At 45.3% G+C, this 13,855-nt stretch overlaps 1 protein-coding gene across 1 annotated transcript in view; it reads right to left on the reverse strand.

The window, feature by feature from the left end:
- The window catches only part of LOC139266308 (multiple epidermal growth factor-like domains protein 6), a 496,732-nt gene that overhangs the window by 159,976 nt on the left and 322,901 nt on the right, over positions 1–13,855 (reverse strand). Inside the window, exon 5 of the mRNA XM_070884129.1 lies at positions 9,135–9,257. Coding sequence (XP_070740230.1) covers positions 9,135–9,257 — 123 coding nt within the window. The remainder of the gene's footprint in view (positions 1–9,134; positions 9,258–13,855) is intronic.

Below are 13,855 nucleotides of genomic sequence, written 5' to 3' on the forward strand. Positions count from 1 at the left end.
TTGAATGGTGGTTCCGGCTCGAAGGGCCGAATGGCCTACTCCTGTACCTATTTTCTATTTTCTATGTTTCTATAATTCAGTTTTCTGTGCTCTCCCTTGCTGAACCTGCCACTTGGAACTTCCGTAGCTTGTTGGCAATGGTATGTACAGGCTCTGTCCCATGTAATTAATTGCATATCCAGGCTCAGTCAAGCTCTTATTCCTGCCGGTTGTAACCTATGTGGATCAAAATACCTGGCCTTGAATGTTTGAAAAATCAGTTTGAAATGCAGGCTCATTGGAAATAAGCCAGTTCCTTTGGGACGATGCTGCTGAATAATCTGTATGCAACAGCTAAACCGGAATACTCAATGACTGTTTAATAGTTTACTTCACCCAGTAAATTTGAATCAGCCAAAAAATAAAACTAACACAAGTGTTCTCTCCATACTCACAGGACCAGTGAAATACATCCTGAACCGCAGATGTCAGCTATTTAAGAGAACCTACTGCAAGAGACAACGCATGCAGTGGAATTTCCAGTGCAGGCACAAACTGAAAGTTAGAGACTGGTTTTTGCCTCAGGTCTGATCTGATTTATGAACAATGCTGTAGCTGTAGTGATAAATCACTGCCGCCACTATGGAGCATGTACTACAGTCACAGTGATCAAATGGTGCAGGAGCAGAACCCCATATGGCTCATATACATTCATGCACACAAATCAGCCCCACTTGTGCCCTTCAGGAAGCCACTATGTCTCACCTCACTCGATGTGTTAGTTTCCGAATTTAAGCTGGGTGCCTTTGATGCCGAGTATGCGGGAATATAGTGAGACCCCGTCTTCAGTCCCAACCCGTTTGCATCTGTGGCCTTGTTTGGGGCAGCCCCCCTAAACAAGGCCATTGAAAACTCCCAAAATTGTAATCAATTAATGTTCCGATGTTATCTGACCACAGAATCATCATTATGCGTTTCAGTGGCCATTATCCAGGATAAAGAGTAACAAAGCCTTCAATGTGCAACATCATAGGATCATTGAAACAAGGACTAAACTTATCCAGGCCATCCACCTTGCCCCAGTGTTTAGCTGTATGTACAGGAGCAACTCAGATCCCTTCCACCTCGCATAGCACCAAGCCTGTATCCTTCTACTATATAACTAGCAATTTGCCCATTTCTACTTTGAATATTTCCTCAGACTCCACAACATTGCACGAGGTGTTAGTCTATTCAAACTGAGTCTGCATTAAAAGCAAGAAAGACTTGCATTTATATAGCGTCTTCTATGACCACCGAACATCACAAGGCGCTTTACAGCCAATGAAGTACTTTTGGAGTGTAGTCACTGTTGTGATGTGGGAAGATGTCTGCTGTATATGGTTCACGTCTCTGAGTCATACAGGAGGGCGGATATCACTACTGCCCTGCGATAAGCTTGGTGCCAGATCTAAGGTCCTGGTCTTGAAACACTCTCTTCCTCAGGTGACCGAAGGCTGTGCTGGCACACTGGAGGCGGTGTTGGACCTCGTCATCGATGTCTGCCCTTGCTGCCGAGGTATGGAAAATGGTCCACGTTGTCCAAGGCCGCACCGTGGATTTTGATGACCTGGGGGGCAGTGCTGTGTGGCGGGGTCAGATTGGTGGAGGACCTTTGTCTTACGGATGTTTAGTGTAGGGCTCATGCTTTCGTATGCCTCGGTGAAGGTGTTGACGATGGCTTGAAGTTCAGCCTCTGAATGTGCGCAGACGCAAGCGTCGTCCACGTATTGTAGTTCGATGACAGAGGATGGGGCAACCTTGGATCCAGCCTGGAGACGACGAAGGTTGAACAGGTTCCCATTGGTTCTATAGTTTAGTTCCACTCCAGCGGGGAGCTTGTTGAGAGTGAGATGGAACATTGCAGCGAGGAAGATCGAGACGCCGCCCTGCTTGACCTTGGTCCGGACGTGGATTAGGTCTGTGGTGGATCCGTTGGTCAGGATCATGACTTGCACGTTATCGTGGAGCAGGCAGAGGAAGGTGACAAACTTTTGGGGCAGTCGAAACGGAGGAGGACGCGCCATAGTCCCTGCGGGTGACAGTGTCAAAGGCCTTTGTGAGGTCAAAGAAGGCCATGTACAAGGGTTGATGCTGTTCTCTGCATTTCTCTTGTAGTCGTGCGTACCCAATACTGGACGGAATCCGCATTGTGACTCTGGGAGGAGCTCTTCACCCACGGGGAGAAGACATATACAGCAGACACCTCAAAGCGCTGGAGAAGTACCACCAGCACTGCCTCCGCAAGATCCTTTCAAATCCACTGGGAGGAGAGACGCACCAATGTCAGTGTTCTCACTCAGGCCAACATCCCCAGCATCGAAGCACTAAACACGCTCGACCAGCTCCGTTGGGCGGGCCACATCGTCTGCATGCCCGACACGAGACTCCCGAAGCAGGCGCTCTACTCAGAACTCCTACACGGCAAGAGAGCCCCAGGTGGGCAGAGGAAACGTTTCAAGGACACCCTCAAAGCCTCCTTGATAAAGTGCAACATCTCCACCGGCACCTGGGAATCCCTGGCCCAAGACAGCACTAAGTGGAGGAAGAGCATCGGGGAGGGCGCTGAGCACCTCGAGTCTTGTCAGTGAGAGCATGCAGAAATCAAGCACAGACAGCGGAAGGAGCGTGCAGCAAACCAGGCTCCCCACCCACCCTTTCCTTCGACCACTGTCTGCCCCACCTATGACAGAGACTGTATTTCCTGTATTGGACTGTACAGCCACCTGAGAATTCACTTTTAGAGTGGAAGCAAATCTTCCTTGATTTCGATGGACTGCCTATGATAATGAAGAATGTGGCAAACATAGCAGACCATTTGCACTCAACAAGCTCCCACAAACAGCAATGTGATAATGACCAGATAATCTGTTTTGTTATGTTGATTGAGTGATAAATATTGGCCAGATACTGGGGATAACTTCCCTCCTCTTTTTTGATTAAGTGCCATGGGGTCTTTTAGGCCCACCTGAGAGAGCAGAATGGGCATCGGTTTAACGTCTCATCCGAAAGACGGCAACTCTGACAGTGCAGCACTCCCTCAGCACTGCACTGGAGTGTCAGCCGAGATATATGTGCTGAGGTCCCTGAAGTGGGACTTGAACCCACAACCTTCTAACTCAGAGACAAGTGTGCTACCCACTGAGCCACAGTTGACACATCAGGTGTCAGTCTATTCCACCCAAGTCTGCATTGACCACATCAGGGGTCAGTTTAACTGGCTTCCCCCGAGTATCATCATATCATAGGCAGTCCCTCGAAATCGAGGAAGACTTGCTTCCACTTCAAAAGTGAGTTCTCAGGTGACTGAACAGTCCAATTCAGGAATCACAGTCTCTGTCACAGGTGGGACAGACAGTCATTGGAGCTTGCCCGTGATCCACCCTTTGAAACATAGAAACATAGAAAATAGGTGCAGGAGTATGCCATTCAGCCCTTCGAGACTGCACCACCATTCAATATGATCATATTGAATGGTGGTGCAGGACCGGAACCAATGTCCTAGGGGGAGTGTTTGCTAGTGCTGTTGGGAAGGAGTTAAACTAATATGGCAGGGGGATGGGAACCAATGCAGGGAGACAGAGGGAAACAAAAAGGAGACAAAAGCAAAAGACAGAAAGGAGATGAGGAAAAGTGGAGGGCAGAGAAACCCAAGAAAAAGAACAAAAAGGGCCACTGTACAGCAAAATTCTAAAAGGACAAAGGGTGTTAAAAAAACAAGCCTGAAGGCGTTGTGTCTTAATGCAAAGAGTATCTGTAATAAGGTGGATGAATTAACTGTGCAAATAGATGTTAACAAATATGATGTGATTGGGATTACAGAGATGTGGCTCCAGGATGATCAGGGCTGGGAACTCAACATCCAGGGGTATTCAACATTCAGGAAGGATAGAATAAAAGGAAAAGGAGGTGGGGTAGCATTGCTGGTTAAGGAGGAGATTAATGCAATAGTTAGGAAGGACATTAGCTTGGATGATGTGGAATCTATATGGGTAGAGCTGCAGAACACCAAAGGGCTAAAAACGTTAGTGGGAGTTGTGTACAGACCTCCAAACAGTAGTAGTGATGTTGGGGAGGGCATCAAACATGAAATTAGGGGTGCGTGCAATAAAGGTGCAGCAGTTATAATGGGTGACTTTAATATGCACACAGATTGGGCTAACCAAACTGGAAGCAATACGGTGGAGGAGGATTTCCTGGAGTGCATAAGGGATGGTTTTTTAGACCAATATGTCGAGGAACCAACTAGGGGGGAGGCCATTTAGACTTGGTGTTGTGTAATGAGAGAGGACTAATTAGCAATCTCATTGTGCGAGGCCCCTTGGGGAAGAGTGACCATAATATGGTGGAATTCTGCATTAGGATGGAGAATGAAACAGTTAATTCAGTGACCATGGTCTAGAACATAAAGAAGGCTAACTTTGAAGGAATGAGGCATGAATTGGCTAGGATAGATTGGCAAATGATACTTAAGGGGTTGACTGTGGATGTGCAATGGCAGACATTTAGAGACCGCATTGTTGAACTACAACAATTGTACATTCCTGTCTGGCGTAAAAATAAAAAAGGGAAGGTGGCTCAACCGTGGCTATCAAGGGAAATCAGGGATAGTATTAAAGCCAAGGAAGTGGCATACAAATTGGCCAGAAATAGCAGCGAACCCGGGGACTGGGAGAAATTTAGAACTCAGCAGAGGAGGACAAAGGGTTTGATTAGGGCAGGGAAAATGGAGTACGAGAAGAAGCTTGCAGGGAACATTAAGACGGATTGCAAAAGTTTCTCTAGATATGTAAAGAGAAAAAGGTTAGTAAAGACAAACGTAGGTCTCCTGCAGTCAGAATCAGGGGAAGTCATAACGGGGAACAAAGAAATGGCGGATCAATTGAACAAGTACTTTGGTTCGGTATTCACTAAGGAGGACACAAACAACCTTCCGGATATAAAAGGGGTCAGAAGGTCTATTAAGGAGGAGGAACTGAGGGAAATCCTTATTAGTCGGGAAATTGTGTTGGGGAAATTGATGGGACTGAAGGCCGATAAATCCCCAGGGCCTGATGGACTGCATCCCAGAGTACTTAAGGAGGTGGCCTTGGAAATAGCGGATGCATTGACAGTCATTTTCCAACATTCCATTGACTCTGGATCAGTTCCTATCAAATGGAGGGTAGCCAATGTAACCCCACTTTTTAAAAAAGGAGGGAGAGAGAAAACAGGGAATTATAGACCGGTCAGCCTGACATCGGTAGTGGGTAAAATGATGGAATCAATTATTAAGGATGTCATAGCAGTGCATTTGGAAAGAGGTGACATGATAGGTCCAAGTCAGCATGGATTTGTGAAAGGGAAATCATGTTTGACAAATCTTCTGGAATTTTTTGAGCATGTTTCCAGTTGAGTGGACAAGGGAGAACCAATTGATGTGGTATATTTCGACTTTCAGAAGGCTTTCGACAAGGTCCCACACAAGAGATTAATGTGCAAAGTTAAAGCACATGGGATTGGGGGTAGTGTGCTGACATGGATTGAGAACTGGTTGTCAGACAGGAAGCAAAGAGTAGGAGTAAATGGGGACTTTTCAGAATGGCAGGTGGTGACTAGTGGGGTACCGCAAGGTTCTGTGCTGGGGCCCCAGCTGTTTACACTGTACATTAATGATTTAGACGAGGGGATTAAATGTAGTATCTCCAAATTTGCGGATGACACTAAGTTGGGTGGCAGTGTGAGCTGCGAGGAGGATGCTATGAGGCTGCAGAGCGACTTGGATAGGTTAGGTGAGTGGGCAAATGCATGGCAGATGAAGTATAATGTGGATAAATGTGAGGTTATCCACTTTGGTGGTAAAAACAGAGAGACAGACTATTATCTGAATGGTGACAGATCAGGAAAAGGGGAGGTGCAACGAGACCTGGGTGTCATGGTACATCAGTCATTGAAGGTTGGCATGCAGGTACAGCAGGCGGTTAAGAAAGCAAATGGCATGTTGGCCTTCATAGCGAGGGGATTTGAGTACAGGGGCAGGGAAGTGTTGCTACAGTTGTACAGGGCCTTGGTGAGGCCACACCTGGAGTATTGTGTACAGTTTTGGTCTCCTAACCTGAGGAAGGACATTCTTACTATTGAGGGAGTGCAGCGAAGTTCACCAGACTGATTCCCGGGATGGCGGGACTGACCTATCAAGAAAGACTGGATCAACTGGGCTTGTATTCACTGGAGTTCAAAAGAATGAGAGGGGACCTCATAGAAACGTTTAAAATTCTGACGGGGTTAGACAGGTTAGATGCAGGAAAAATTTTCCCAATGTTAAGGAAGTCCAGAACCAGGGGACACAGTCTAAGGATAAGGGGTAAGCCATTTAGGACCGAGATGAGGAGAAGCTTCTTCACCCAGAGAGTGGTGAACCTGTGGAATTCTCTACCACAGAAAGTTGTTGAGGTCAATTCACTAAATATATTCAAAAAGGAGTTAGATGTAGTCCTTACTACTAGGGGGAATCAAGGGGTATGGCGAGAAAGCAGGAATGGGGTACTGAAGTTGCATGTTCAGCCATGAACTCATTGAATGGCGGTGCAGGCTAGAAGGGCCGAATGGCCTACTCCTGCACCTATTTTCTATGTTTCTATGTTTCTATGATCATGGCTGATCATGCAACTTCAGTACCCCATTCCTGTTTTCTCTCCCTACCCCTTGATCCCTTTAGCCGAAAGGGCCACATCTAACTCCCTCTTGAATATATCTATGGCACTGACATCAACAACTCTCTGCGGTAGGGACTTCCACAGCTCTCTGAGTGAAGAAGTTTCTCCTCACCTTGGTCCTAAATGGCTTACCCCTTATCCTTAGACTGTGACCCCTGGTTCTCGACTTCCCCAACATCGGGAACATTCTTCCTGCATCGAACCTGTCCAATCCCGTCAGAATTTTATATGTTTCTATGAGATCCCCTCTCATTCTTCTAAATTCCAGTGAATATAAGCCCAGTCGATCCAGTCTTTCTTCATATGTCAGTCTTGCCACCCCGAGCCTTGTTTGAATATGTCAATACGAGAGGCAGTGGCGAAGCACCTGCAAGTTTCCTGGAATTGGACTGCTGCTGTGCCTGGGATCAGTTCGACACAGTTCAGTGAGCCGCAGCAACTATCAGAATCAGCTGGTCAAGGTGGAAGGGAGGAGTTCTTGAAACAGGCTGCTGTTCTTTAAATTCAGATTTCTGCAGGTAGGAAATGATTTTAAAGCAGGTTTTGTTTTTTGCCATTCTATCTGTAGACACCTGCGCTTGAGTCAGACTGGTTCGCACGGGGCGACCACCGGCAGATATTTGGTCCCCTCACCATCCCACCGCTACTCACAGTCAGGGCTTCTCAAGATTAAATATGGCAGTCTCTATGGGTACCTGTCCTCATGCTTCTTCTTGGTGCTACCTGAGGGCTAGAATTGCAGGAGGCGGTTGGCTGTTTATGCTCTACAAAAGGCTGAATGGACTGAGGTGGGTCTCAACGCTTGTCAGCTTGCTTCTTGGCAGCTTTGAGTCACCTCGCATGTTCCATTCGTTTGGGTGCTATGGGCGGGGCGGGGAGGGGGGGGGAATGAGGGCGGGGGCGTCGGGGCTGGGGTCAGACAGCTGGATGTGTGCAAATTAGCATGTCTTCAGATAGTGCCAGTATTGTGCCTGAATTGGTTTTGGTGATTGCAAATCCTGTCAGTTGTTATTCTAATATGATAGCCTTTAATTTTATGTCTGCTTTAAGCTAACAGCTGCAGTGTCCACTTTACAGTCACTGGCAAGTGAAATTAAAACTGCACATTCCTACCAAGATAATTGATATGGGAATGTTGTGATCTCATTTATACAGGGATTGAGGAATGTAAATAATACTTCTGATGATTACCATATCGTTGAAAGAATCATTTCAGATTCATCTGGACCTCGTGCGTTGGGTTGAAGGGTTTTTTTGGCGACAGGTTAACGTATGTAATTGTTAATTATGTTAGAAATCTGCAAGGCAATGCCACAGAAGCACTCCAATTTGCAAAACCTTTGCCGTCCAATTTACAGACTTGCTGTTTAAGTTTAAAGGATGTCTGCAACATCTACTTGCGTTGGCCAACTAGCCATGCTGAATGACACATCTAGCAATGTCTTCTGCACCAGGTCCATCATTAATCCTAAAGTCACAGTGTTCCCCATAAATGTCACAATACTGCTGCTGTACTGACAAGCAGATTAAAAACTGAAGAAACCATACTCGTTCAGTTAATTATATCCCAGTGAACACATTCCATTGCAGTTTCACAGCAGAGGTCAATTTCAGAAAGCCAGACTTTGGCCCTAGTTTGCTGCCAATCAGAGAGCTGGAAGCCATGGGGCAAAGATCAGAGGTCAGTGTCATGAGTGCACAAACCACATCTCACCAAAGCTGACCAGGGTAAAAGCTTGAAAATCTCTGGCTGATTCAGAATCATTCCACATCATCCGTTTAGCAAAAGGAAGCTTTACCAATTCTAACTGATAGAACAGTAAATACAAGAACCATTTTATAGTAAAGGTTTGCTACTTAAACTTGCATACATACATACTGTAGCCATAGGGTCGATGCGTAAGGTCCGCCCACTTCTTGGCGGTGTGCCAGCGGTGCGTCGTTTCAGACCGAAGAGGACAAAATTGGTCAAAAAATGTTCGGTTTTATGCCAGTGGTCTGCAGCGGGCGGTATGTTACTTGATCGTTGATCCAGATCGACTTGCTCTTCGATGGACGATGCGATACTGAACTTTTTCCCCCGTTTTTTTTTACAGAAAAGTGTGATGGCGATGGAGTGGGTGGATATTGAGTCCAGTGTCACGGTCAATATATTTGTGTATGTGTTTCAGAGGAGATTGAGAAAGCACTCATATCTGCACCAATACTCTAATGTATGGAGAGGAGGGGGTTTTCATTCAGATTGTGCCCTCAGTGCAGAATCACCATGGGAGGATCATTTGCATAGAGACTTACATTTTGAAGTTCTTTAGAAGCACTGTTAAACAGAGTACCATGCTCAAGATGTTGGGTTGGTGTTAGCGAATTTTTACAAGCCCCTCCCCCATTCTCCACCTTTATTTTATTATTCAACCAACTTACCTTCACAAAATTTCCCATTCGCCGCCAATCTCTGACCTGTTGGACATTTGCAGTAATAACTGCCGATGGTGTTGCAGCACTGGTCTTGACAGCCTCCATTTTCTGTGGCACATTCATTCACATCTGTCAGAAGAAGGGAAAACAGTTGAGTGATTATAAATGACTTTCATATAAATCATATTTTAATTCATCGTGTATGGGAAATTATCTGACGTTTCAGAATTTGTAAATGCTAGTCTTCATACATTGACCTTTCAACAAAGCTCAGTAATTATCACATCATTTAAGTCATTAAGTGGAGAAAGAGAGAGAGACAGACAGATGGACAAACAAATATATATGCATAAGATGCTTTTATATTGTCCTTCAGCCATTAGCTTCCGCAGTCTGGAATCATTGACTAGATAAACGTAAAGCTGGTAGCTGAGAGACCTATTTTTCCCTGAGCATTAATGTTTGCCGTTGGTCCAATTGTGTTCACTAGTAGCACTTCACTGGCACCAGCATGATCTTTGCTGTGTATAAGTATGCCCCCATCATGACTTTACATTAAGAAGTTATCATATCCCTATCCTATGTACTTCCCGTGCATTGATCAATGACATCATGATGGAATTATGTCACGTGTGTACACTGGCCAAACTTGTCAATCATTCTGAGCATGCATTTTCCCTCAGAATACACTTTGTCACTGGCAAAACATCCGACAGCCAAGTTTGGAAGAGCAATAATCTCAGGCCACTCTCCCAAGACCCAGCCTATAATATAAAAGGTTCTATAATTAAATCCATCAGCTATTGTCAGCTAATCTCGCAGGTGTCCCAGGTGAACGTTCTCCTGGAGCCTCATGTATTTCAGTATTTGAATATTTCGCAGAAAGAACAAAGGGAGTTGTGTGAATTAATGGATAGGCACTTCTGCAACCAAATTTTGATCTAAACCGGTGTGAGAGATTCAGTCTCATTCTCTCTAGCTACTTTCTGGCAAGTTTCTCGTAAACACAAACTCAGAACACAAAAGTAATCTTAATTTGTCAGAAGTTAGCACTAAACTCAAGATAGCTATTGTAAAAACTGAAGATGTCACACTGTTACAATCGGAGATGTTTTTCTCTGTTAAAAGGTGAATTTTAAGGGCAGAAAAAAGGAAGTTCCTAAGACACTGAGTTATTTGTGCTGTCCCTGATCTGGGAGTATATGAAGTTCACACAAAGCACATAAACTTAGTAAAATATGTCAGCTGTGGCTCAGTCGGTAGCAACCTTGCCTCTGAATCAGGAGATTGTAGTTTCAAGTCCCACTCCAGAGACTTGAGCACAACAGTTCAGGCTGACACTCCAGTGCAGTGCTGAGGGAGCGCTGCACTGTCAGAGGTGCCGTCTTTCGGATGAGACATTAAACCGAGGCCCTGTCTGCTCTCTCAGGTAGCACTATTTCGAAGAAGAAGTCAATCAACATCACTAAAGAAAACAGATTATCTGGTTATTATTGTATTGCTGTCTGTGGGAGCTTGCTGTGTGAAAATTGGCTGCCGCGTTTCCTACAATTGTGAGTACACTTCAAAAAGTACTTCATTGGCTGTAAAGCGCGTTGGAGTGTCTGGTGGTCGTGAAAGGTGCGACATAAGTTAAAATCTTTCTTTCTTTTTTAAATACCCTGTTACCGAAAATTGACTGCTCATCGTGATGAACATTAAAATTCACGAAAAATATAAAGGTAATAAATTAAACCCAACTACCTGAAAAGAATGTGACACACTGGAGTGTGAGGTGGATGGAGGTTTAGTGGTAAACAATAGATTTAAGGAACCGTTCTGCTGTGGTCCTCAAAAGGCTAAGGATCTGAAAATGCATTTCAAGACTCGGGATGTTAACAGCACTTAGATCTTTGACCCCTGGGGTGACTAAGTGCCTAAGTTATGGAAGATCTAAACAGTCTTTCCATAAAAGATTTACTCCATTTTATCCACTTTGATGCTGCATTATATGAGGTTATCCCACTAACAAATCTGTTTTCTGTTACAATCTCTGAGACAGGTATCTGCATACATAACCTCTAACCACATCTGTGGTATGAACTTTGATCGGTCCAATCAAGTTCATATTGTTATCTGCTAGCCCAATAATTAGTCACACACCGAGGATCAGAACAGTAATCATACTGTGTGTTAGACAAGAAACAGACACATAACCTCGATCACATGCAGAACACAGCTCAAAGTATATTACTGTGCTGAAATCTATCAGATTAGCATCAGTGTAAAGCCTACCCATTTCCTGACTTCAACTTTGCAATAGTCTGAACCAGAGAGTGATAGTAAATCAATTTTATTATACAAGGAAACTTGTCGTCAGGAATGGATAATCATTAGATTTAATGCCTTACATATTTCCTCTCCAAGAATACAGAATACACCATTGCTAAACCTACTAGCTAAGGGTAGAAGATATAGAATTCACCTATTAGCTAAGAACAGAAAGCACGGATTGAAATATTTACCAATACAGAGTAAGTATTGACACACTGACTGACTAAGCGACAGGAAGTTGTTGGTACATGGGGAGAAGCTGCAATGTGTTTGATGTGAACAACCAGCTAAGGCTTTAGTCAGTGAAGTGTACAGAATACATCAGACTACTGCAAATATTCACAATTAATTGGGTTACATATAGTCGTGTTCCCTCATGTGATTCCAAAGACAAATTAAGGAATACAAACATTTTCTCAGCTTGTTGGAGTGGATTAATGAGTCTGATCTCTGGGGGCCGAAATTGAGTCCCACAACTGAAAGTTTTTCTCTGCCCCAGTCCATGGGGCGGAGATACCAGAGAAATTCACATCTTTTTGTTTTCCCGTCGGCTGCAGGGCAGCAGTGCCCTTGCAACAGATCCGCTGCCCCGCCCAGTTATCAGTGTCATGCTAACGCATCACAACATCCCTCCCCTTCAGTTAAAGGGGAGGGCCGCAGCGAACTCTGCAGCCACGTCAGTGGCAAATACTGGGCCATCAGGGCGGGTTTCGGCTGGGCCAGTGGCCTGGCACCTAAAAGGGAGTGCCAGGCTGCCTGTTGGGCGGCCCTGCTGAACCCGCGGCCTGACTTGACAGTCGGCCAACAAAAAAAAAAACAACATGGCGCACCGGCAGTGCCACCTTCCCTTTAAGGGCAGCCATGCCACCAAGCCACAGACAGGATACTGACAGCAAAAGCTGTCAGGGGGGTGGGGCACCAATCAGCAGCGGCGCCGCTCCCGTGGGGCAATTCCGGGAAAAGGGGCAATTTCCCGAGGGGCAATTTCGGGCAGGTCGGTAAGTGGTCGACGTGTGCACGCCATGGCAGGAAAACGGGTGGAGCTGTCCTCTACACCGCTCTCACCCCGAAGAAGGGCAATTTAAAAAATGGCAGCCTCTCCGCGGAGACTCGGTGGCCATTCTGCACCGACCCGTGGCCGTCACTTTCAGGCAGCCAGAGGCCTTATAGAAAGGGGGCAATTTTGGCCCCACAATTTGTTAACATCAAATCCCACATCAGTAATTTGCAATATTAAAAAATCATGCTGAATAACATGAAACCAAATTCTTTACACATCCAGCAGATGGATACCTCAGGGATTTTAGACCTCATTAATGATTCCAGGAAATGATGTGGGAAATGTATCGAGAGCCATAGCCAATTCTCCACCAAAGGTGGGTGAACGTGGTGGCTGATAGAGGGGGGATTTATCCAACACTGGGCTAAGATTGCATCGTTACTCTCAAGGAAAGTTGTTGCATTCAGTGGCATGATTAAAAAAAATTGTAACATTTAGGTCTCTTATTGGTACGCACGTAAACAGAGGACCCAGTGCTTTCAAAGCACCTATTGGGGTACTGGTTCGTCACTTCTAGTCAATCCCAGATCATGAATCTGACAGTTAGTACAGATCTAGGATAAAGTGCACGCCCCTCTTTACCTCGAAGGAGCTTGTCGTTCACTCATTTATACGCTCAGCTATGGTGACTGGCAGCTATTTAGTCACTCAGCTGCTCACGTGCTGCTCTATCTGTCTTTCTGAAAAACACCGAGAACCTCACTAATCATATCAGATCCAACTAGAAACCAGTCCCAGCTGCCTGGGTTGACATTTACTGGTTTTCTGTGGCGGTGAAAAGAATGTTACAAAGTGTGTTACTGAACATGGACATGACACTGAAATAACAAGGTTCAAGCAGAATATTATCAATCTTAATTCTTCTTTATGTGTCTGCACAGGGCAACTTCACTTCCCTCAAAGGAAGCCCTGCTAGTCCCCTTTCCGACAGCTCAGGGGCCTGTGTCAATCCCCTTGAAGGCTGTGAAAAGACATTGTTGCTCCCCTTTCAAATGATGTAGTGGAGGTACTATCATCTCTTTTTAACGTAATGTAGAGGCATATTGGGCTCAATTTTCCCCAATGCCGTTTTTTGGTGTACTGCAAGAGTTACGCCCGTTTTTTTTTTGCCCCGACTACTCCAAAAAAAATAACTTGCAAGTTTCCCCGTTCTATTTTTTGAAATTGGCACCACGCAGCCTGTCCTTTAGCTTTGGGGGGGGGTGGAGCCTAATGTTAACTCCGAAAAAATGATGCCCCTCTCTTCTCCGCATGTGGGAAAAAAAAGGACGTTTTTGATGTGATTGCTATGGCGAGCATGCCCAGTACAGCTCCCGCTCTGCATTCGGCCATTTTTAAAGAGCCAGTTGTGTGT

The sequence above is a fragment of the Pristiophorus japonicus genome, chromosome 6 (genome assembly GCF_044704955.1).
Source record: "Pristiophorus japonicus isolate sPriJap1 chromosome 6, sPriJap1.hap1, whole genome shotgun sequence".
NCBI lineage: Eukaryota > Metazoa > Chordata > Chondrichthyes > Pristiophoridae > Pristiophorus > Pristiophorus japonicus.